This window comes from Electrona antarctica (genome assembly GCF_951216825.1).
Source record: "Electrona antarctica genome assembly, chromosome: 12".
Lineage (NCBI taxonomy): Eukaryota > Metazoa > Chordata > Actinopteri > Myctophiformes > Myctophidae > Electrona > Electrona antarctica.
In genome coordinates, this window is record NC_136793.1 from 36074724 (window position 1) to 36099768 (window position 25045).

A 25045-nucleotide genomic window follows, 5' to 3' on the forward strand; every position below is an offset into this window, starting at 1 on the left:
CATATACTGTATATGGAGCGAGACATGTCACGAGGCATAACCAAGGGGCCAGTGAGGCTATTCAACGTTGAAGCTCTGGGCCCTAGTGGTAGGAGGAGGGACTACAGGCGGACCCGTGGATTCATGACCGGGAAACCCCGTGCAGCTGGGCTTTAACATTGAGCGCTCGGTTGCACTTCCGCATTTGACCACCAAAATTTGGTGGTCAAATGCGGAAGTAGATGTTCTGAGATGGTACTTCCGGCAGTCTTCCGGGTGCTTCAAAACGCCACTGAGCAACTTCCACTGACATGAATAGCTGGGGGGGCGGAGCTTCGCGCCAGTTCAGTCTCTATCCTTTTATATACTCTATGGGCATAACGGGCTGATGGCCATATATGGTGGCCGTGACCTGACGGATGGACAGACGGACAGGTTTTCATAGTAATCTGATAGTAAAGTTTTCAAATAAATGTAGTGGAGTAAAAGAACAATAATTGCCTCTGAGATGTAGTGAAGTAGAAGTAAAAGTATTGGAAATACTCCAGTAAAGTACAAATAGGCCTACCTTAGGCCTAAAATTATATACACTTATTATATAAAATACACTTTATATACACTTATTATATACACATAATATATACACTTATTAAATGATATACACTAAGTACATACAATAGGTAAATGTACTTTTACTTTCCACCACTGACCAATGGATCAGCAACAATAGTAATCACAAAAAGTAATCCAACTCTTTTATTCTTCAATATGTGTATGCCAGCACTCAGCAGCAACCACCCCCCCATTTATGAATTACATACAGACACATAGGCTATACAACTTTGCAAACCACAACCAAACAAAAGTCCTCCTTGACTAAGTCAAGATACCACAACCATGCTTAGTATACCAGAAAAGGCACAATTCCAGTTCTTACATGGCAAGAAATTATATATTTCAGGAACCTTAACTATTAAAAGTGCATTTCTGTAAATCAGGTTTGACTTTGGTTTGAGCATCATCATTACTACTGTAAAATTAAAGTGTATTGTACAACAATGGCAACACCCAGTAGGCTGTACTGTCTGTCTCACAACACCATATAGCATTTTCTACCATTGAAAACAATGCTGAGGAACACCTTATGTTGAAACGCGTCCGTTGCTCTGTCTGGAGAGATAAATAAAACTACATGTGAAAAGGACTTTTATTGTGTGCTGGCTGTTTTCTTAGTTTCATGATATTGTTGAGCCGTTCACATTGAGACGTTTGTTTAATCTGGAGTGTTGCAGGCATTCTGCTTTGCAGTGGTTTTCTACCATTGAAAATGCCACATACGTTTAGATTTTCTACATTGCACAGAAGCCCATAACTAAAGGCCAGACCGCACTAAATAATTAGTAGTAGTCGCAACTCCTTGCAACAAAACAGTTTTAAGGCCATTGGGGATAATGGTTGCAAGTAGTTGTATGTTGCAAGGAGTTGCAGGGAGTTGGTGCATTCATGCATTGGTGTGGACTGGCCGCAACAGTCAAGGCAATAATACAAGATTCCCTCAAGATTCTCTAAATGCAAAGAATAACAAATAACAGCGCATATTGGTAATATTTTCTACAGTGCTACGGTTTGTTCTGTTCCCATTGTTTGCCAAGCAGAGCACGTACTGCATTAACTTCATCTTCTCAAGCATACAACAAGAGAAAGACAGGATAGGCCTGGACTACTATTCATCAAGTACTGCAGTTCATCAATGCATCATGATTTTCATTCAGGGTCAGCAACCACAGGATATCTAACAGTGGTTCATTTGTTTTTTCCTCAATAGCAAGCATTGCAATCAGACTCGCTGGCACTACTGCTGCTTTGTCTGCACCGCTGCCTTCTATCCTCAAACATCTTAGGAGGGGGCTTTTCAACAGGATTGAGGACCTCAGCACCCGTCTCGATGCCCAGGACCTGCCTCTGCACCAGCTTGGAGTAAAGGCCTCCACTGGCCATGAGGTGACTGTGTGTCCCTTGCTCCACTATGTGTCCTCGGTCAATCACAATAATGTTGTCAGCCTTCTCCACGGTGCTCAATCGATGGGCAATTACTAGCACTGTATGTTTTCCAATTATGCTATTAAGAGCCTGTTGAACCTGGGAGTGGAAATGGGAGAGAAAAAAAACATGTTGCAATTCAAATGTATGCAAAAACAAAAGCTAGTTTGTTTATTGGGAAACAACATTTCTGAACTTAGACCTTCATCAGGTTATCATGTAAAACAAGAGAGTGAGACCAAGGCTGTCCAGTGTCCAACCTATGGTGGACCAATCAGAGGCAAACATACAGATTCAGATACAAACATCCTGAGAGTAATTGTAAAGAGATTGTACTTAATTTCCATCCTTTAAGTTCAATAAAAAAGTTTACTTGACAACCAAACCTGTGACCATGTATAGTCTAGTAGTCTAGTCTAGTGCACCTTGACAGTGTATCCTGTATTACTTGAAAGCAATACTGCACTAAATGCACAAGTTACTTTAGTTACAATTGCCCTATAAACCGCTGCTAAGATTCTATAGATGCACTTTATACCTTTGTACCTTGTTTTTGTATGTTTTATGCTTTGTTTCCTAGTGTAATGTGCTTCACTATCTGCCTGTTTTGTTTTTATGATTTATGTGGGGACTGTGGATGTAAACTAGCATCTTTGCTAAATATGGTGTATTTACGTTGCATTCATATAAATGTCCATTAATATGCAATGTCCCGTTTAAATAAACAAATGAAGAAATACATAATAGGCGTAATAATCAGGGCAAAATGCCATACACAAATACAACAATTCAACATTGTCTGGTAGGGGCTTCACACAAATCTGTCCCTGAGGGAGGAGAAAAAAGGACAGGATCAAAATAAAGAAACACTATGTATAATCAATGAAAGCACAGTATTCAAAGAAAAAAAGGTTGGGAATCCAAATGCTGTTTTGTTTCTAGCCAAATACAGCTACATGGCAGAGCTAATATTATCCACAGAACTGTTGATGGGAACAAAATGAAAACATTTGATGATGATGATGATTGTGAACCATTTCTAAAAGGTAAGACTTTTCATGGAAATGAATCCCATTTTCTTCCTATGAGATCTGTGTATTATTACATTATACAATGAAGCAAAAAAGTTATACAATTTACAAGTTTTGTCCAGGACTGTTTACCCAAGGGGCCAGTGAGGCGCTCCAACGTTGAAGCTCTGGGCCCTAGTGGTAAGAGGAAGGATTGCAGGCGGACCAGTGCACGGACACGTAGGACCATCACTCCCTACGTCACCCATACGTCACCCCGGACCTCAAATTTGAGGTCCGGAGGAGGTACACCCGGCAGTCTTCCGGGTGCTTCAAAATGCCACTGAGCAACTTCATCGAAATGAATAGCTTGGGGGCGGGGCTAGTTCTCCAGTTCGGTCTCTATCCTTTATATACTCTATGTGTTTACCTAATGGGCTAACCAGGGCTTGAATTACCAGGCCCAAAGCGATAATAACAGAAAAAGGGAACTTGCGATGGACAGAAAATTCTCATTGGTCGGTGTGTGCCTGCAAGCCAGATAAACAGCTTAGGCTGTTATAATAATATTATCGGGATGAATTACTGTCAGGTTGGTACCAGTTTTCTGAGTATGTCATTATCTTTTCTACTTAATTTATCCAACCAGATGTCTATCTATATCGAAACAGAAAAACATATATTCCAGGCAATAGCAGGCACTCAAAAACAGCATTCAGGAAGATCAGGAATAGATATAGATATATATATATTTTTAAGCCTTTATTGTCTCTGCCTAAATCTATAAGAATAATTAAAAAATAATCTTGTGTATGTAGTAAAAGGGAAAGTTTTATTATCTTCCACCTTCCATACCTTTATTTCATCATCTGACAGGCAGCATTCTCAGTCTACTTCTGAACCTAATTCCACTCTACTATTGCACCTACTGTATTATATATCCATTACTTATAGTATATACAGTAATATAAATATAGATTATTTGTGGCTAAAAGTTATGTCAGGAAGTATTACTTCCATCTTGTGGACAAACAGCGCAACTGTAGTGACCATAGTCATAGCTAAGCTATAGTATAATGCAAACTAACTTAAATAACTTTAAGTTGTTAAAAGGTTCCAGCTCTACATTGCGATAGTAACCATTGCGATACAGTATAGAGTGTTTGTTCAGTAACGGATCAAAATAATCATTTTGTTTTGCACAACAACAGAACAAGAGTTTTTGTTCAGCATAGAACCAGAAAGGAATACTGTAGTGTATACTATGCATTATGTCTAATGATTTATATGATATGAATCATTATTCAGTATCCTAAGGGAAAGTACAGTACAATAAAATACATACAATACAATATGCAGCTAATGTGTTGTATGTTTTCCTCAGTTACTGATGTAGTTCACTTACAATGTGTTCACTTTCTGCATCCAGGGCACTGGTGGCTTCATCCAGAATGAGAACACGTGGATTACGGATGAGCGCACGTGCAATGGCTACCCTTTGCCTTTGGCCCCCTGAGAGCTGAGTTCCCTTCTCTCCCACACCTGACAGAAAGGTATACAGGAATAATGTGTTAATAATAATAAAAATCACACCCGTGTGAACTGAGTGGTGTAAGGTCTTATATAGCCTGATCAGCTGTGGTCTGACGTAATGTCTGACGTAATGAAATCACACCCGGGTGAACTGGGTGACCGTAGCAACCATGCTCATTTTTTCTGCACAGACAGACAGACAGACAGACAGACAGACAGACTAACAAAGCCAGTTGTAGGAGTGGTTTACACCACTCAATAACAATAATTATGTTGATGAGGAAATAAATAAAATAATACCTGTGTGAACTGTGAAGTGAGGGGCGCTAATATATTGAAGTCTAATTCATGTTGATTAGGTGATGTAATGGTTATGTAAAACAAACGGTGCCAACACAAACATTACATTTAATGTTTGTGTTAGGGACAAGATGACGTAAATTTTACCTTCATTGTCAATGAAGGGAAAAGATATATAAATAAATATATATAAATTTGGTCTACTGCACAGCAAAACATAGTCTCCATGGCAACACCTAACTCACTTCCAGTCACTTCACTTTGACATGTTTTAAGAGAGGTGAATTCCTGTGAAATAATAGACAGAAAATAATGAAAAGAAGCGGCTTGGACTCCTCATGCATAGAAGTAAGTATGCGGTCAGTCCGTTGCTCTCACCAGGTTGGCAGAGGGAGTGTAACGCCCAGGATTACGTTATATAAATGACACTGGGTGAAAATATGCGTTGCAAAATCGTGGGATAAAAAAAGAAATAATAATAATAATAATAATAATAATAATAATAATAATAATAATAATAATAATAATAATAATAATAATAATAATAATAATAATAATAATGGACAGGAGGAAATAACCAGCCTTGATGCATTATATCCATAGCTGACTCTCATTGGCAGGTTTCTACTCCACAGTCCATCTGTGTTTTCGTTTTAACAGTACATGTTACCTTTGATATTTACAATAAAAAATCCGGGAGACCCAGTGTCCCATGTCTGTGAACCCCCTTACAATACAGAATGATTTGGGCCTCAAAATCAGGAAGGCCCCGCGATTGTCGGGAAAGGTGAATCAAACCCAGAATTTGATCAATTATCATCTATTGTGGGCCCAGCTTAAATATAAATTTTCCATATTTTGTATAGAGACCCAATAAAAAAGAATAAAGTTTTAAATTACCTGTCTCGTAACCTTTAGTGAGGTTTGTGATGAAGTCATGAGCATTTGCCATTGTAGCAGCCTGTACCACAGTGTCCAAGGCAATGTTAGTCAGGCCATACCTGATGTTCTGTTCAACTGTCCGTGCAAACAATACAGGCTCCTGACCCACCAAAGACACCTGCAACAACAGACACAGGGAATGATGGCTGGTGGCAGTATAAACAAGGAAAGTAGTGCAAGTTAACTTCCAAAGGGATCACAGTGATGCAAATAGCCTGACTACACCAAAGGGTTGAGACGGTTTTAGCGTTGTCCCAGCGGTGTGATATGTCCTGTTGCACGTTGACGCACGTCGTCCCAAGTTGTCTCAAGTGATTCAACGCATGGAATTCAATGGCCCAAACCACACCAAAGGGTCACCATGCAACTCCTTGCAACCGTTTGGACCCAAGGAGTTGCGTGGTGACCCTTTGGTGTGGTTAGGGCTTTAGATTCACTAAATTGAGAAAGGACGCAATCATCTCACCCTCCGGGGGTCCTAGGATGCAATACTGTACTCAGTACTGTACTCTAACGTTTTTGAGGTAGGACTCATAAAATGTCCCTGGGACCCATCTAAAAGACCACCCCTGGGTCCCAGGACCTAGCCTGGTAAAACCACTCCCCCTGCTGGACAACATTTGCATTCTGCCATTAGGCAGAGACGACTCCGGACCAAATCAGACCGGAGCGATATGCAGCTGTATGTGGCCGCTAGAGGCGGGATCAACGCGAGACTGATGACATATTGAAGCTGTGCCACAGCACAAATGTAAACAACTCGAAATGATTATGGAAATATCAGATTGTTGTCCGGTTCATCGTTTCTGCTTGAGAGATCCCAGATGCAGGCAGGAGGAGGGAACTTGTACCTGACTCTGCAATCTGGCAGAGTCAGGTTACCCAGGACCCATTACATTGAAAACCTATTTTCATCACTGGGATCACACCCATTATGTATTCTCTGAAATAAAGTGAGGACTACCCTGCATGCTGTGGTCTTCATGGACTTTAAAGTATGAAATAGCAGAACTCAACATTGTTAAGTCTGCACACGATGCTCAGTGTTTGTGACCGTATCCATCATCCAAGTACCCTGATAACTGCCCTAACAAGTAACCTACAGGTACTACCCTACAGGTAAACTTGCCACAAGTTTTAAATAATTGGGTACTTTTTACGATAGCATTTGTACTAACCATGGAGTGGAGGTAATCATGCTGGTATATTTGTACAGGCCTTCCATCCAGTAGCACCTGCCCTTGCTGGGGGGGGTAGAAGTTCTCAAGGAGGGCCACACATGAGCTCTTTCCACTGCCTGAGGGCCCGACCAGGGCAGTCACCTCCCCAGGACGCAATGTGAATGATACACCCTGCATCACATCATAAGTTAGTTAAAAATCACACCCGTGTGAAATGAGTGGCGCTTTTATATAAATCATCATCAATTTATGTTAGCAGACATTTGACATTGCTACATAAGGTGGTTTATATATGACGTAGGTTTTCCCTTCAATGTCAATGGCGTTTAATGTTTTGATGTTTAATTTATGTCATATTTAGCGGAATTCGGACGTCATTTCTCCGTTCATTGTCAATGGCAAATCTTGAGACGTGTGGGGACAAGAGTTAACGGACATTTGACCTGAATTCCACTTTCATTGTCAATGGCAAATCTTGAGACGAGTGGGGACAAAAGCTGTTTATAGAAGGGGCTCGCCCCTTAAAAATAAAAAATCACACCTGTGTGAAGTGAGGGGTGCTCTTATCATCAGATTCATACATACATCATCTCATTCCGGCCAATGAGAATTTGTGTCCTCATCTTCAATGTTTGTGTTTACGCAATGTTTGTGTTTACACAAACACTCAAAACTTTCCATTCATTGTCAATGGCATTTAATGTTTGTGTTAGAACAAAGTTTGTGTTTACACACACAGTAAAAGCTGGACATAGGAGGGGATAGCGCCACTCAAAAAATAATTGTTTGTTCATGGTTAAAAGTCAATGTTAGGGTAATTCACCTTTTAAATCCACAATTGAATTAGTTCAAAATGTTTAGTGAGACTAAAGACTATAATTAGGTATACATACAGTAGGTTTAAGGTTACGCAGTTAGGTACTTTATTACAGGCATAATATTGCATTGTTACAGTACCCAGAAAGTATACCAAATGAAAACTTTAGGAAATTACAATATAAATTTCAATTTAGATTTTAGCATCCTTGCTTCCTTCAGATTACTAACAAAGACTTACATTTATAGGGTTTAAATGGCTTTACCTGTGTGGAAACACTGTAATTAACCATGGGCTAATTCCAACTATATATGGTTGGAATATATACTAGCTCAGTGGCCTTGAGGTTAGGGTGTTCCTGTGTTCCATCCCCCAGCCAGGTCATACCAAAGACTATAAAAATGGGACCCAGCGCCTCCCTAATTGACACACATTATCAAGGGTTGAATTGGGGTTAAGTCCCTGTGACATACTAGTGTCATGTCCAGGGGGTGTACTTGTAGATCACAGCTGGAGGATGTACACAATTCAACAAGGCTAATTAATTCCAACTCAACAATTGAACTCTAAAAAAGACTACCTCTCCAGCAACAAACCTTCAATATTTCAGTCTCAGGGCGTGTCGGATAGGCAAATGTCACGTCCTTGAACTCCACCAGGCCTTTACACGTGTCCGGAGCCTCTTGACCATCAAGTGGGTGTTTGGGATTTCTATCCAAATATTCAAAAACCTTCTCGGCTGCACCCACTCCCTGCATGAGGCCCGTGTAGACAGATGATATGCTCTGGAAGATATGTCAAGCAACATAGGGGACAAGAGGATCAGTTTAATTCATACAACTATTATTCATAAGTAAGTAAGTAAGTCAGAGAGGCTTAACTGCTCATCGTAAAGACCCGAAAGAAAGAAAGAAAGAAAGAAAGAAAGAAAGAAAGAAAGAAAGAAAGAAAGAAAGAAAGAAATTAAAAGGGACATGGACCTATAGCAAAAGGAATACCTCTAGACATTCTCCCATCTCCAGCTCATAGATGACAAAGGCTATCAAGGTCCCACCGGTCATCTGACCAGTCACCACTAGATGGCCACCATAATAGAGTATGGCAATTTGAAGAGCAAGTTCTGAGATCTGTTAAACACAGGCAAATATTATGAATATTCAAAATGTTACCTAAATCACATATAAATCAAATAACCAAATATTATTATAACTCTGCATGTTTAAAAAATAATAAGAATAAGAAAACTGATTTTGCCATTAGAGAAACTCTACCATGGGGCCATTTTCCAGGCCCTAATATACTCCTAAAAATAGGAGTTCCGGGCACAGAGCCATAGTTGCATGCAATGTTGGTAATCTAGGATTCAAAGCTATTCTACTGTTACAATGACTGCAAGCCACTCTGTAAAAGTATTACCTAAGTGACAATGTAAAATGTACCTACACAACTAGACCACACATAGCAGGCATAGGCCAGGGCTTGCTTCTTGTTTAGCTGGAACATAACCATGAGCCTGTCATAGTAGGAATCTGCCTCCTCCTTTTCACTGGCAAAACTCCGTACTGTTCTCATGCCTGAGATAGTCTCCTCAGCCACCTTGTTGGCCTCAGCCAGGGCTGTCTGCACTTCTTTAGTGAGCCTCTGGAAGAAAACATTTTTTGTTTAATGTAGGATCAGTAAATGAGAGAAACTTACACTGACTTGGAGATTTGGAGGTTTTGGAAAGCAAAGATAATCCAACCCATTTAAAAACAAGCTATCTCCAAAAACACACAATTTCCACTAGTTGTGTTGCTTCTTTCTTATTTGCTAAATTTTCATGACACTTTTTAACTCTGATCAGAAATGTTGTAACCTTCATTGTCTTTCATTATCTTTTGACCCTGTGCCGTGTGTGTCATATGTCATAAGTTCCCTGCAAAGTCCTAAGTGGTTCTGTTTCAGACACCTACCTTGTAGTATTCCCCATAGACCTTGGAGACAATGGCAATGAAAGGGAAGCCCATTACGGTGACCAGCGTGAGCCTCCAGGACAAGCCAAACATAAAAATAAAGAAGCCAACTCCCTTCACGATGCTTCTTAGGAAGATGTTGACGTTCTGGGAGATGAGGTCACTCACCTGGGTGGTGTCAGCAGTTAGACGAGATGTGATGTCACCTGTGGGAGATAGGAGGAGAAATAAAAGGCACAGGATGAGGCTTCTTATAGTATCAAGTTGTCTATCAGTAAAGAGGACAGAAATCAGGGAGATACAGTGATGAGAGGTGTATTATAGTTTATTGAACCACTTAATGGCTGGATGGTCACACAAACATATAGAAGGATGGATAAATGAATGTACATATGAACAGAAGACAAATGGGTGGAAAGATTAAATCAATTGATTTGTGAATAAGTGAATAAAATGAGGGACAGACAGATAGTGATTAATGCCTACCATCACCTCATTACCTGTATGGTTAGCATCAAAGAACCCAATCTCCTGCTTCATCAGACATCTGAATAAATCGTTCCGGAGTTTCAGATTTAGTCTGGCAAACATCAAAGAGAAGACTCCTCCACGCACCCCCATTGCAAGAGAACTAATAAGAGGCAAAATTTTGTTATAAAACATTCATACACAGTCAAAGCTGAAATATTAATTTAACTCTAAAAGTGTAAAAATTGACCTGGATTAGGACTGTTGCCAAATCAGATACGGATGACATTTATGAAAGAAAATCCCCATATACTTACCTAGATAAGGCTAGTATTGACAGTGTCACTAAGGGCTTGATGAAGTACTCCATTTTCTGGTGAACCACTATGCCATCTATGGCCTTGCCTGTGTAATAAGGTATGAAGGCCTCACCTATGATGTGATGAGAGAGACCATAATATTATAGCAAGATCATACAAATATTTTGGAAAAACTAACCATGAGTATAACGCTATAGACTAAACACATTTGTGTTCATTTAGCTTTTAAGTGTAAAAAAATCACACCTGTGTGAAGTGAGGGGCACTCTTCATTATACATCATCATACATCATCTCATGAACAACTGAATTGGTGATTGGTAGCTCCGATTTGCTCGTCTACATATGACGTATATTTTCCCTTCATTGTCAATGGCATTTAATGTTTGTGTTGCCACAAATTTCATATTTGAGGGACATATGACCTAATTTCTCCTTTCATTGTCAATGGCAAATATGAGACATGTGAGGACAAAATCTGTAAAAATACATCCAAATGTACCCTTTTATGCTTTGAGGGTGCAATTAACACATAGTGTGGTTAAAATAAACACATTGATTAAGAAATCTTAAATTTAATTGCTTTTCTAATTGAGATACAATTATGTTTGATCTGAGGCATTGCAACCACATGTGCAATAGGCCTACTACAGTAATGACTGTATGACTCATTAGTAATGAGTCTTATACACACAGGTTAGTTAAAATAGGCAATAGGTCACTGGTGACCTATTGCATATGTCTCATTCAATCCAGTGTTGTAAAGCTGTCTAATGAATTACTATTGGCCCATTCAGTGGTCACACACATGCATGAATGATACTCACAAACAGCAGAGATCAGGAGGAAGAGGAAGGCCACAAACAGGAGGCCTTTATCATGGCTGCAATATTTCAGCAAGCGACCCAATGTGGCTCCTGAGTTAGTCTGCTCCTGTTTCCTTATCCTTCCTGACTTCCTCCTCCTCCCCCCACCACCCCCTTGTGTTTCTACCTCCACCTCTTCTTCAGTATCCTCGTGCTTGGTGGTCTCCACCAGACTCTCTGTGTCACTGCAGCACCCCCTTCCTTCCCCACTACTGTCAATGCCAGAGCTATCCTCCTTCCCCAAGAGCCACCAGGGCAACATCGTGCCCAGGGAGGACCCACAGGTCCAGAAGAACAGGCAGAGAAACCAGGGCTGTTGGACCAAATCCTCCTGCTCAGTCAGCATCAGCAGCTTGACCATAGCGTAGGTGATGATGACCAGACAGATGAGGAGAATGACAGTAGATAGGTTGGACACCCTCCGTGGACCATCCTCCGTGTTCCACCCGACCCCAATGACAGCACCCAGGAGCAGGGAGGCTCGAACCAACACAGTCCCCCATATGTCCAACAACGATTTGAGAATGTTAAAGTTCTGGACATCCTCGGTGAATATGGTGACATTTGATACACGTGTATACAGGATTGTGGTAACAATAACATCCATGAGGATATACAGTAACGCGCAGCTTAAACCTAACTTGATACCCATTTTAAATAGTATATTTGTGAGGTAGCTGTTGTGGCTTTAATAACTTAAATAGGCTATAGCTTTAAACGAAGTAACCTAAATGTACAAGGTCTCGTTGTTGCACTCCTACCGTAGACATGTAGGCTACTTGTCACTTGAAGTTGTCTCTCAGTCTCAGATCTCAAGAGTATCCAGAGATGGTCAAGTGACGTCGGGGCCGAGCGCATGAATGCCCTCTAAAAATAAACTTGATTCTAGTCGAGTGGATGTCATCCTTTATCCAGTTTAGTTCAGCAGTTCAGGTGCTGTATTTACAGTAGAGGTAGACGGAAGCGGCACAGTCGTCAGTGGCTCCTCCCACACTCAAAGCATGCATTGGGGGTGTGTTCAAAAGATACAGTGTTACCTAACAGTAACAACAGTCCTCCTCTACTGTGCGCGCGGTCAGTGCTATTCATTAAATACAAGATGTCACAAAAAGTAAAGTTAAGATAAAAAAAAGGCTACAATTAAAATAGCCTACTGCTCACTGAAGTTGTCATCTTACATGGTGAAAAGATGAGGGTTTTTTAAACATTGTGTCATGGTTAAAAGATAATAACATAAGTTGATCTGCTAACACAGTTTTTTGATTGATTGATATGTTTATTGACAATGTGTACATACAGAAAAATGCACATAGTTATACATCACTATCAAAAGGATAAATGCAAGAAAGCCAACGGCTAATTTCCATTGGAGTCCCTTAGTTGAAAATGAAACACAACAATGAATGAGTATGAGTGCACTGTAACACGCTCACATGTATGAGTGAGCGTTTTGATTGATTGATTGATTGAAGAATTTATTAACAGTTTGCAGAATTACAGTACATTTCAAGCACAAACTCAATACAAAGGCTGTTAACTGTGAGTGGACGACCCAATTAAGCATTACACTTGTTTCCAATAGGGTCCACCATGTTCAAATCATCAAAACATTTAGAGACGTACAAATAGACACTTCTATAGACAGAACAGGAATTCATCATCATGTCCATGTGAGTGTTTTAGGAATGTGTTATAATAATTATGTTATAATTATTATGATGATTATTTATTATTATTATTATGTTATTATTATAATTATATGATTGCTATCAGAATATAGCTATTTACACTTACAGTATTTATAAAAACTGTGTAGGCCAATCAAATTATTCCTCACTGGTCTCAACAAACCATTCTGTATGGAGGAGCCTGGGGTGTTTGGCATTCTGAAACATAAATGGCCCACTGCAAACTGTTGCCACAAAATTGGATGCACAGAATAGCATTAAGATTCAATGGAAGAGCACCAATTAGAAAACCTATTAACTGGAATGAGTTAATGAAATTTCCATTTAGATTCCTGGTAATATAGTAATTATTTTATAGTAACTTATTTAAGTATTACTTTTATACTGTATGACTAGATTCTGAATTGTTGCAATTATAACTACACATATCTCATATATGATTATGTCTGGAGTATCCTAGCAGGGAATGTAAACAAGGACGATAAGGAGCCATCTGCATGAGTGTTTACTGGGAAAGGAGAACTGCTTAGCCAAAATACTGCATATGGGTCATCTGATTATATTTGAATCCTTGGGGTAAACCTTTCATCCTCCTGGAACTCTGTATGTAGGTTTTACAAACACTGAGTTCCGTGTCAGACTTCCATTACCTTCCAAGGCAACCGGACGCTGTCCATTTTCTTTCACTTTGGCTATTTTTCATTTTAATCGATTACTCTCTATAATTTTCATACATTATTGTGATCTGCTGTATCAAATAAAGTTAGTTATTGTCCACTGACTTTTGCTCGTGTGTCTCTAAATACTAAATAGACAACCCTGTGAATGCTATTCAATGCCTATCATAAAAGGTTTTAAATGTTACACAAGAACAGTCATAAGTTAACTTTATAAACTGTGATAGAATAACAACATTCAAACATTAGTAAGTGATACAATGAATGCAACCTCTTTATTCAAAAGTATATACACCAGATGGAGGAAAATGCAGCAATTTTGCACTCCATATCAAACTTGTTGAACAATAAAATAAAATAAAAGGTCTCCCCCAAGAGGTCATGCATTTGCCCGGCTCTCTTCCTCACATACTACTAGGCTGATCCTTGTCATATTCCTTGTGCATGTTGACAGACCAGCTCAGTGGCTGTGTGGTTAACTAGCGTCCACCCTGGATGCCAGGTTTCAATCCCAAATTGATTCATACCAGACTATAAAAATGGTACCCAACACTACCCAGGTAAACCATCCCGGCAGGTCGCTTGAATTCACATTATCATGCGTCTTCTACAGACCGGTCTGGCCCTAAGCGCTGGGCCAAAATGTGGCTGTTGAATACATACAGTAGGACTACAATAGAAACAGACCATTCCCCAGGACTTTCTTGTCATCCTTTTTGCCCTAAATGTCTGACTGTACCTTGTGCCATTTACATTTCCGACTAATAAAGTATTCAAATCAATCAATATCAATCACAGTGGCATGAGCGCAGACGCCGATTGGCTCTTCCACTTATTGGTTCCTACAAAACGCCCATCCAGTCTGCAGAAGACACATGATAATGTGAATCACGTGACCGGGATGGTTTACCAGGCTAACCCAACGCCAGTTGGCACACAGCATCAAGGGTTGGATTCAGGGTAAGTCCCTGCAGCATACTAGCATCATGTCCAAGGGCTGAACAACTTGTACATCAAGCTGCCTCACGTTACGGAAACAAGAGACAGGCTCCTGACCTATGGGCCACACAGCTCAGTTGGTTCCCAAGGTTACTTACTTAATGCTGACACTGACAAAATTCTCAATATTTGTTAATTGTTGTGAATTAGTAATTGCAGAGCACACGTCTCTCGAGGCTATGGCACACATGTCCCACAAGGCTATAAACCGGAAGCAGCCAATTCAAATTGCCTGTCCAGCGGTTGATTGGATCTATACTATATAGCGCCAATTACAACTCCCCTGTCACTTCGGTTTAAAAAATGTACCAGTACTGGCCAATCGCAGAAATGCAAATACGCTGGCACAAGCCGAATATTAATACCACCATTCAGATATAGCTGTGTACATCCCATCAACCTACATGCCATTAAGTTTCATGTAAAATGTTTAACTTGTAAATGTCATGTCAATGACATTAAAGAGCTTACTTTCTCTTGTTAAGTACTCACAAAACGAATGTGGGGCAGCGACAATCCGACATGATATACAAACATAATTTTCAGATTATGTGGATTACAGAGAAGTATGAATGACATAAATCAGAGAAAATTGAAGGTAGGTAGGTAGACAATGTGTGACAGGGAGGTAGACACTGGGTTCCCCAATAGGCGGCCCGCGGGCCATTTGCGGCCCGCGGAGCGCCCCCTTTTGGGGGGGGGGGGGGTCCCAGATATAAATGGCATTAAATGGGGGTCAGTAGCCTGTGCATGTCAAACTGGGCATCCTTTTCAAATGGGGTCCTGCCCTGGGGCAAGACCTCGACCTCACGTGTGTGGACTCGGCCCCCAGCCTGGTACCCTAGTAAAAATATGGCCCTCGAGGAAAATTAATTGGGGAACCCTGCCTGTATGTCTGGTAATAAGATCCTGTGCTAGTATGTAGAGATTTCACTGCAAGCATACATTCCTGTTACTATACTGCCTCCTGGCTGTGGGAGGGGGGGGGGACTAGTAAAAATATTCCCTTTGCAAGGAAAACAAACAAAAACTGTTAATGTTCAACAACTCCAGTCACAAAGCCAGCCTCTATTATAAACCATCTACTCGGACCATTCCCCCAACAATTGCTATATTTTGATATACAGTATGTTAAATGTGAATGACTGTTCAGTTAAATAACATCAGTTAAATGTTTTCCTTTGTTTGAATACAAATTTGCAGGTTTTCAGAAACCTAGGTTACCGTAGGTTTTAGCCGGCCTAAGGTCTAAATGGGTTAGCTAAATTAGAGTTCCAAAAGCAGCACTTTTTTACTAGGAGTATAACAATTAGATTAGCATGGTCCTCTAAAAGAAGAAATGCCAACATGACCAGGTTCCTGCATATTGATAAGAAGATTGTAATAATCAAGCTCTTCCAGTATTAGGATGTCCATCATTCCACCTGGATTTCAGGCAGCTCATGAAGACATGTAGTGAGTAGTCATGTTCCATCAATGTAATTATAAATTGCTTTCCAACTCCCCGATTATTGATAGAATCAACCATCAATGGACATCAGACACTGGGAGAGGATATTCTAAGTCAGTATTTTTGTCATCTGAGCTCCTTGCCTTTGTAGCCAACACTGTCTCCACAGGAAAAGACAAGTAAAGACTATCCTTCAATTTTTTGGGGGAGGGCGACTCCCCAGATCCGAACATTGGATCTGCAATCTTAAAGGTCATGGAAGGCATGTTCCGTAACCTGCGCTTTGCATTTTTCTTCTCTTGCTTGTAGGCTGTGTTCATGTTGGCTAACACCTGTCAGTATGATACAAAATGGATACAAATTCAGTCTTACCATGTCACACACAAACCAACAGGGAAATACATTATGTAACACTGTAGAAAATATGATTTACCAGCTGCTTGACTGAGTTCTGTTGCTCCTGCATGACAGTCATATAAGGAGCAGCCTCTTCCTTTTCAGAGTATACACGTGTATCCTGCTCCTGGTCATCATAATTAAGGAGGCTAAGTTTTGGCTGTATTACAGGGGGGGAGAGAGAGCCTTGAAAAGTAATGTCACCATCAAACAAAATGATAAAACTGCAATTACCACTTTTCAAGAGCAAAGACAGCCAACCCTATTTGCATGCTTTAAAGAAAGGAACTATATAAATGCAACATGTATCACTTGTTGTTACAGCAGATATCAAAGATGCATCATTAACATTGTGCTGTTATGCATCGATTTTAAGTGGCAATCCCTAGTCCCTACTATTGTCATAATTGTCATATTATGAATTATTTTAAACTATATATTGTGTCTGAAACACATATAAACACTAAATATAAAGTTTGTATTGTTGTTATTATAAGAAGTGGTAGTATATGTAGCAGGAGTAGTGGCATTACCTCATCATGGAGTAAATTAGCCTGTCTGTTGAACATCAGGGAATAAGGGGTGAACTTGGTGGTGGGGTTGGTGGACGTTCTGAACAGAAACAACAAGGGTTCCAGGAAATCATCCCACTCTGCCTGTTTTTCTGTCACCATCTGGACTATGGCCTCCTTCAGTAGTACACTGGTACAGTCGTGGAGTGGGTTGAGCTGTGGCTGCTCCAAAGGAGACACTCTCTGCACCAGGCTCCACCTTTCACACAGCAGCTTTGTCACCTGGAACGCACCCACAAGTCACAATACAAATTGTTGTAAATTATCAGTAGAATTGAAAACCAACAGTAGTGCGAGTTCCCAGGACTGTAGCTGAGAAGCACTGTACTAGACTATAAAATTGGAAGGATCAGACCCTTCATTCTTTAGCCAGGCTTCAGTCAACTCAAAGCTTGACCACTGTAACTTCCACCTTATTGGCCTCCTGTCCTGTCATGATCACTTAAGCCCCTCCAAATGATGCAGAATGCCACAGCACTCCTGGTCTTCAACCAATCAAAATGTTCACATCTCCCCCTTTCCTGCTCCTCTTCAGACTCCTCTTCTTGATGCTAGTTTACAAGCTTTCTATGGAGATATATCTTGGATTATTTGATTTTTATTCTCATGTTTTTGGAAATGCTACAAAATCTCACCTCATCACAGAAATCAATATTCTGTGTGCAAACTAGGGTTTTTGGTGCTCCGAACCTGGTTAAAGAGAAGAAAAAGCATTCCATTCAGCATAGGGGTCAAAATATCTGTCGGTTTTGTACATCTGTTTAAGTTCTTGCATGGTATTTAATACCTGAATATGGACTTAGAAATGCATCTAGCAACAGAGAGAGCATCTGTCTTTCGAATAGGGAAGGCCTCCAGCCATTTACTAAAATAATCGATGATGATTACCACACTGGTGTTTTGTTGTTCGGTCTCCAGGAAGGGTCCTGGTGAAGACGAGACATAAAAGGGAAAAATGAAAACCAACAACAACAAACAATTGCATCATCAAAAATAAGTTTTAATTCATTGTCAGCATTACAAGCAAGTATCATCAAAGTCATAGTTCATGAACAATACTCCCGTATGTGATGCTGAACGTATTAGGTCAAAAATAAGTGCCAAAATGTGTGAAACTAGGAACTAATTAGAGAGGGCCTTAATCAAGGGAAGAAATTACAGGGTAGTCATCTATTGTAAACTCTTGAGGCACACACCTATTATGTCAACCCCAACAATATCCCAGGGTGCATTCACTTTAATAGGCACACACCTATTATGTCAACCCCAACAATATCCCAGGGTGCATTCACTTTAATAACACACCTATTATGTCAACCCCAACAATATCCCAGGGTGCATTCACTTTAATAGGCCGAACAGTCCTTGCCAAGTTTTTGGTCCGCTCTGCGTGTTGACAGGTCTCGCACACTTTAATCTGAAACAAGAATACGGTTCACATTATTGTTCACAATGGTTTCAACCTGCCAATCTACCCCCCACCCCCCCGCCCGCCTGCATGGGAAGCCTCACAAACCCAGTCTACCACATCCTTGACGATGCCCAGCCAGTAGAACTGGCTCTGGATCCTGTGAACAGTCTTCTTCTGGCCTAGGTGATGGCCAATGTCATTGAAGTGGCTGTCAAGGAATATCTGCCTCTTCCTCTCAGACTCAATCACGACCTCTCGCTTCTCTTCTTTCTTCGGCCCCACATAGTACAACCTACCATCTTGGGTGAAAATGTATCATTAAGAATTGTATTGGCATAATAGTGTACACCGACTGTTTAAAATTGTTTCATAAAAATCCACCGTAGACATGTTATGAGTCATGACTATGCGCTAATTTCTGCTAAGAAATGCAGTTTATGAAAAACACTTAGATAGAAAGAGGATCATTCAAGCTTTCCTTACAGCTGCAATGTTGGTGAGTTTAAGGTCGTTTAATACAAGCATATCGGACTTTTCTGTCTGGATGAATGGAAGTATTGTCAATGGCTGGTATCGCAACTCTAGATCATTCAACCCATTATAAAAAACTAGTGCTGCAAATTAGGGATAGAATTTACCCTGGGTGATAATTAGCTCTGGTCCATAGCTCTCATGTCACATTTAGATGCAAGGGCAGCAAGAGCAGTATGGCTATATTGGCTATGGACCAAAGCTAGGTGATAATAATGAGTTTGATTTAATTTACTCTTATCAGGAATGGCGTGAGGACGTATACTAACACACTACTTGCCACTTCATACGCACCATCAATGACAAATTTCTGAGCATATCTTTTGAGGTTCTTCTTTCTTATAGGATTCATTGTCTGGGGATAGCATCCTTCTGCCACAAACGTGTAGATATCGCCCAGTCTATTTGAGCTGGACTCCACCACCTCCTCCTCTGCCACTTGCAACGATTCCGCACTCAACATCTCCGCTCTGAAAACGTGAATCCGATCTGCACAACTAAGCAATCTTATCAACTGCGATTAAAACACAACATTACTAAACTCGAAGTCGTTTGAATGCAACGCAAGTTACGCAAGACTAATAATACCGCTACTCTACAGCGAATTTGAGCGACAGTACGTCGTCTTCTAAATGCTGAACCCGAAAACACTCCACGCATCTTATAGTTCCGCCATTACTTATTCTACTATCATAAATAATACCAATACATACATTGGAAAACATGTATTACTTACCTGGAAATTCAGATGATGGATATATATCTAATATGTCTACAAAGGGGGGGGGGGGGGGGGGGGGGGCAGAAGAAGAAAGAAAACATGATGGGGTTCCCATCGGACACAAAACATTGTTGGATCATAATAAACCACTTGATTTCCGGTGTTCCGAGCTGACTAGTTTTCCTGTAGTTATGGAAGACGAGGAGGATAAACCTAGATTTTACACTTGTAGTTGTTTTACTACCGAAAATATTTTTCTCGAGGACTACAAGCTCCATGTTCGATTTGTATCTGAGCAACAGTTCAGGTTGGATTATGAAGGAGTGGGTAAACTATTTAACTTAACTGATTAAATGAATGCATAATGATTTATTGTGTATTTGTATATACATCATAATACATCACATCACGTCATCACATCACGCATTTATATTCTGCACAACTGAGTGATATATAGGCTATATCTGTTATGTTTAATATCACCTTCTCATTGCAGGTACTTAGAAATCTTGGCTGTTCAATGGATGCACAATTTGATGATGTCCTTAAAAAGGCAAGTTTCTTTTATACGTATCAACAAATCTATTAACCATGTATTTGTTATTTTGTACTTCGTAGTGCAAAAATAACCAATCTACAAGCTCACAACGCGTCAGTCTATTTTTACTATTTTAGAATTTTGGGGGATTTTTTTTGAAACTTTTTGCCAATTATTATTACAAAAGCCCAAAATAGGGATTATTAATTTATTAGATAATTTATAATGGATATTTATTTATAATCGACTAAATCGATTTGATTTAATGTTGCACCCCTACTACTTAGATTTCACAAGAAGTGGACAGGCGGAGGTTCCTTGGTGTGAAGTCTGCTGAGAGAGCTGCAGCTATAAGGAACATTTACCAGCCCCTCCATCCTCACATCTACCAGTTACAGGTAGATTTCAGACATTGTTAATGCTACTTAAAATAATGCCCAACGCTGTTGGGCAGAAACGTTGTATCTCCAAGGTGGACCCTCTTGTAAACAAGTGCAATGCTTAATTGGGTCGTCCACTCACAGTTAACAGTCTTTTTTGAAATGTACTGTAATTCTGCAAACTGTTAATAAATATTTCAATCAATCAATCAAAACTCCATTTGTTTTGATGTTTTTTCTTTTTTCATAAATGAAATGAATGAATGCACTTCATCATGTGACAGTGTCACAAAAAAGTAGTACAAATAATAAAGGTTTAAAATCTCACAAAGCGTCCGGAATATTGTGTTAACAAAAGTATGTGACCAAATAACAACTACATTCAATCCATTGGAACACTGGTAAATGTGCCTGTTTCCTGCTAAGTACGTTTTGGATACAAGACAAGGTTTCTGTCCAAAAGCAACCATATCCATTGCTAGCAAGAAAAAACATCTAAATAACACCTGTTTCCAGGAATCCTATCTCTCCCCGGAATTCAAACAGATTGTTGACTATTGTAGGAGAAATGAAGCCAGCAGAGATGGACTTCTTAGTCTGTTACAAGTAGAGAAAGGTGAGTTGAGAATGAGAAGTAGAAAAAAAGTTTTTTTCTTAATTGAAAAATATTGTTATTAATCATTTCAATCACATAAAAAAATGCTTTAAGTAAATGTATTTTACCTATCTCTTTAAAGCTCCAAGGGTGTATCGCTTCACTGTTTTCAAGAAAAGCTTCTGTGATGCACTGATAGAGGAGCTGGATCACTTTGAGCATTCTTCAGCCCCTAAAGGAAGACCCAACACCATGAACAACTATGGGGTACGAACGGGGTAGTATTGTCTTAACACTGTTCTGAACAGTATAAGAAATTAAGGCACCACAGAACATTTTGTCTTAACCACTTAAACCTTATATATTTTTGTGAAATGTTCTGTTATGACTTGCCCAGAATAGGGATGCTAGGGTTCATGTGGTTAATAGAGTGCCGTTGTAATCTGTTGTAGAAATGTTTTTCTCTTCCTATATCTAGATCCTTCTCAATGAACTTGGGTTTGACCATGGCTTCATCAGCCCTCTCCGTGTGCATTATCTCCGTCCGATTACGTCCTTGCTCTTCCCAGACTGTGGAGGGGGTTTTCTGGACAGCCACAAGGCCTTTGTGGTGAAGTATGATATGCATGAAGACCTGGACCTTAGCTACCATTATGACAATGCAGAGGTCACACTCAACGCGTCTCTGGGGAAGGACTTCAGTGATGGCAACCTTTACTTTGGTGATATGAGAGAGGTGATCATTTCAATCCATTTTTGTTTTGTAATAAATGTGCAGTGTTTCATTAACCTACACCTGGTCCTGCACAATTAAACCTTTCTTTTTATTATTTTTTATTGATATGGTTATTTAACAGGGACAATACATGTACAATACATGATACATGTAAACCCATGTATCAAGTTATAAAAACATTGTACCAGCAAGTTATAAAAAGCATTGTATATGGCGGGTTTATAGCCGAGGATAATTTGCAACCCCAGTCCCTGGTGGTTAGGCCTTATATCTATCTACCTATACTAAAAACAATCGTTTACAAAAAATACATGCAGGTAACTCTAATCTAAAGTACTAAAGTACATAACATTCCTCAATTACACTACCTACGGTCCTGTAATATCGCTGTAATACATCAGATGTTTGCTATTGCCTCCTGTAGGTGCCTCTGAGTGAGACTGAGTGCTCAGAGGTTGAACACAGGGTGACAGAGGGGCTCCTCCACAGGGGCCAGCACATGCATGGGGCCCTGCCAATCTCTTCTGGCCAGCGCTGGAACCTCATCATCTGGATGAGAGCCTCGCAGGAACGCAACAAACTCTGCCCAATGTGTAACAAACAGCCCATTCTGTTGGAAGGAGAGGGCTTTGCAGACGGTTTTACTAATGACTCAGGGACACCATCATGTGTCTTAACATGATGGTGTCACAGGTGTTTATGAGAGGCACCAACAATGAATGGATATTTGTACTTGTGTTCTAAAAACAAGTCAAAGATGTCTCATAAAGGCAATGTGTATATCTATTGTTGATTGCCTTAATTGACAGTAGCTACTTTATTGAAGAGCTTTATTAGTTTTGTTCATGGATTAAGCAGCACCAGTTGCTTTTGTTAAAGTAATGTCACCCCAATGTGCTTATCATGTATTTGCACCAGTGCTGTACTGGTAAATGTACAGTATAATGTCAAAAGTTAATTTGATTTTCTTTTGTAAAATGCTTTATATATTTATATATATAATTATATATTATTACAACCATACAGTCTGTTATGGTGAAATCAGGACATAACACAATTAATACAATACTCTCAGTAATGGTAGAATGAATATTCTTTTAAGGATGAACAATCATGAAGACAAAATCATGTACACAACCTTTATATTATTCATAATTACACAATGAACATGGCGATACAAGAATGTCCTATAAGAATGTGCTTTTACGTGTGAAATTGTTAATTTAAATGTATTTGTAACACTCAGTTAAATAAACACTGAGGATAGTACAGTGTGTAGTATTCTGTAATAATGAGGGCTGTTTTGTGTATCATTTTTCAAATGTATTCTTGAGTTCAACTTTTATAAGCATCACAAAATCTTTGGTTTTTCTTTTTTCCCCAGCTGACTTGTTGACAGTTGGCCTGTCACAATTATTACATTATCGCCTAATCGCAATTCTTTTTGAGATAATCACAATAAATTAATTTTTCCATGTTTAAAATGTTTCATATATAAAAATAAATAAATTGTGGAAATTGCAGCTCTACAAGCTCACAACAGATAATTACACTTTCTGTTGAAAGTATTAAGTTATTATATATGTATTTGTTTTTTACAATTTTCTTTTACACTAATGATTAACACTTCTGAAATCTGAATCTCATCTCAAATGATTCTGTACCCCCAACAATTCTATGGCCCTGAATCAGAACTGGAGGTTAGACGACATACTCTCATTTAGTTTGATTTGGGAATTGCGTTCTGACTTCTGAGGTCAGCTGACACCGATTTCAAGTTTGATTCAGATTCAGAACTATTGCATTTCTGCAACATGATTAAATATGTAGTTACAATGTATACTGTATATATTATTAAATATATATGAATATATTACTCATATTCTTCCCCATACCTCATATCCTAGCCATTTCTGCTAAATCATACAAGTTAGTGTGTTACTTTTGTACAAGATTAATAGCAAGATAATGCTGATTTAATTTCAAGTAGGCCTACGTGTAATTCCCAGCTCAATGAGGTGTCAGTACACTTACTGCTGTCAGTCCAAACAGTGACCTACTGTTTTTCTTTGTGCCATGCACAGTGATTGATTGCAGTCCCAGACAGTATAGTATATACACTATGTACTTGTGCGTGAGATCCAGCACCCGTCATACAGTACTTCCTTTACAGTGTCGTCTCGCTGCCATGACGTCGGCGATCGTCATGGTGATCGGTGTCCGAGTATGAATCCGAATCCATCTCAATCTTGACCTGGGGCACGGGGCAGGCCATCCCTGGGCCCATGGGCACTGCTGCAGTCGGGCAGGAGGAGATCTTCAGGTGCAGAGTGATGCTGAGGAACGGGCAAGTCCAGTTATCATACTACCTACATACGTACAGACCCACAGCCAAAATACACAGTCCACATCAACCACTTAAACCTTGGACTTGGTTGACCGTTGAGTCCCTCAGGGCTCTATACCAGTCACTCATTAAATATCTTCGCTGAAAATACCAATCTACAAATTGCGATGTATCGGCTATTTCCTGCGAATGTTTTCCCCACAATACGGATTCTGTGTATCTGTTAGTTCCAAACCATGCCTCTTTCAAAGCAATGCAGACATGATGGGCAGGTTTGAAGTCAATATGATTATTCACGTTGATGTGCTAAAAGCTGGTCTTGGTGATGTCCATTATTCAACTGGAAAAATACAATAGAGCACGGACATCCACTAACAGTGGCGTGCACAGACATTTAGAGGGACAGGTGCTCAAGTGGAAAAAAGGGCACTTTGTGCAGCGCGTTGCACAAAGTGTGGGGCCTAAATAATATATCGTGGGGCCTAAATAATATATTAGAAGCTTTTTATCAAGAATTGATCAATGTTACCATGGTCCACATACTGTACAGTGTAACTGTACAAAATAAGAAAAAAAAGGAAAAAGTGTTTTTTTTTT

The 25045-nt window shown here is 39.7% G+C and overlaps 4 protein-coding genes across 4 annotated transcripts in view; 1 reads left to right on the plus strand and 3 right to left on the minus strand.

The window, feature by feature from the left end:
• Positions 1–736: 736 nt before the first annotated feature.
• abcb9 (ATP-binding cassette, sub-family B (MDR/TAP), member 9) lies at positions 737–12316 on the minus strand. The gene is made up of 11 exons (XM_079515695.1): positions 11369–12316; positions 10540–10654; positions 10255–10385; positions 9755–9960; positions 9246–9443; positions 8801–8929; positions 8399–8587; positions 6983–7156; positions 5763–5922; positions 4435–4571; positions 737–2118 (listed from the first exon to the last, which is right to left on the minus strand). Exons 1-11 carry the CDS (start codon positions 12057–12059, stop codon positions 1798–1800), a joined length of 2451 nt encoding a protein of 816 aa, XP_079371821.1. The 5' UTR covers positions 12060–12316; the 3' UTR covers positions 737–1797.
• A 1712-nt stretch (positions 12317–14028) lies between these two features.
• On the minus strand, positions 14029–19748 carry LOC306934169 (gypsy retrotransposon integrase-like protein 1). Its single transcript, XM_079516691.1, has 8 exons — positions 19426–19748; positions 18706–18899; positions 18495–18606; positions 17977–18115; positions 17825–17879; positions 17151–17411; positions 16655–16777; positions 14029–16553 (listed from the first exon to the last, which is right to left on the minus strand). Exons 1-8 carry the CDS (start codon positions 19592–19594, stop codon positions 16299–16301), a joined length of 1308 nt encoding a protein of 435 aa, XP_079372817.1. The 5' UTR covers positions 19595–19748; the 3' UTR covers positions 14029–16298.
• Positions 19749–20683: 935 nt separating this feature from the next.
• Positions 20684–23344, plus strand: ogfod2 (2-oxoglutarate and iron-dependent oxygenase domain containing 2; the record flags this gene model as incomplete). The annotated part of the gene is made up of 5 exons (XM_079516967.1): positions 20684–20788; positions 21287–21386; positions 21508–21632; positions 21844–22101; positions 22526–23344. Coding segments are annotated over 5 exons (846 nt in total), but the record flags the coding sequence as incomplete, so codon positions are not given.
• A 556-nt stretch (positions 23345–23900) lies between these two features.
• Positions 23901–25045, minus strand: part of slc4a5a (solute carrier family 4 member 5a) — a 29069-nt gene continuing 27924 nt past the window's right edge. The window contains exon 23 of the mRNA XM_079516461.1: positions 23901–24437. Within this exon, the coding sequence (XP_079372587.1) occupies positions 24269–24437 (169 nt within the window). The 3' untranslated portion in view covers positions 23901–24268. The remainder of the gene's footprint in view (positions 24438–25045) is intronic.

Coding starts and splice junctions, on each gene's coding strand:
- abcb9 (XM_079515695.1), bottom strand. CDS start 12,059: ATGGGTATCAAGTTAGGTTTAAGCTGCGCGTTACTGTATATCCTCATG. Junction 10,386..10,539: donor TCAATACTAGCCTTATCTAG/GTAAGTATATGG, acceptor GCCTCTTATTAG/TTCTCTTGCAATGGGGGTGC. Junction 9,961..10,254: donor CTTTGATGCTAACCATACAG/GTAATGAGGTGA, acceptor TATCTCCCACAG/GTGACATCACATCTCGTCTA.
- LOC306934169 (XM_079516691.1), bottom strand. CDS start 19,594: ATGTTGAGTGCGGAATCGTTGCAAGTGGCAGAGGAGGAGGTGGTGGAG. Junction 18,900..19,425: donor TCAGAAATTTGTCATTGATG/GTGCGTATGAAG, acceptor TTTTCACCCAAG/ATGGTAGGTTGTACTATGTG. Junction 17,880..17,976: donor ATTTCTAAGTCCATATTCAG/GTATTAAATACC, acceptor CTCTTTAACCAG/GTTCGGAGCACCAAAAACCC.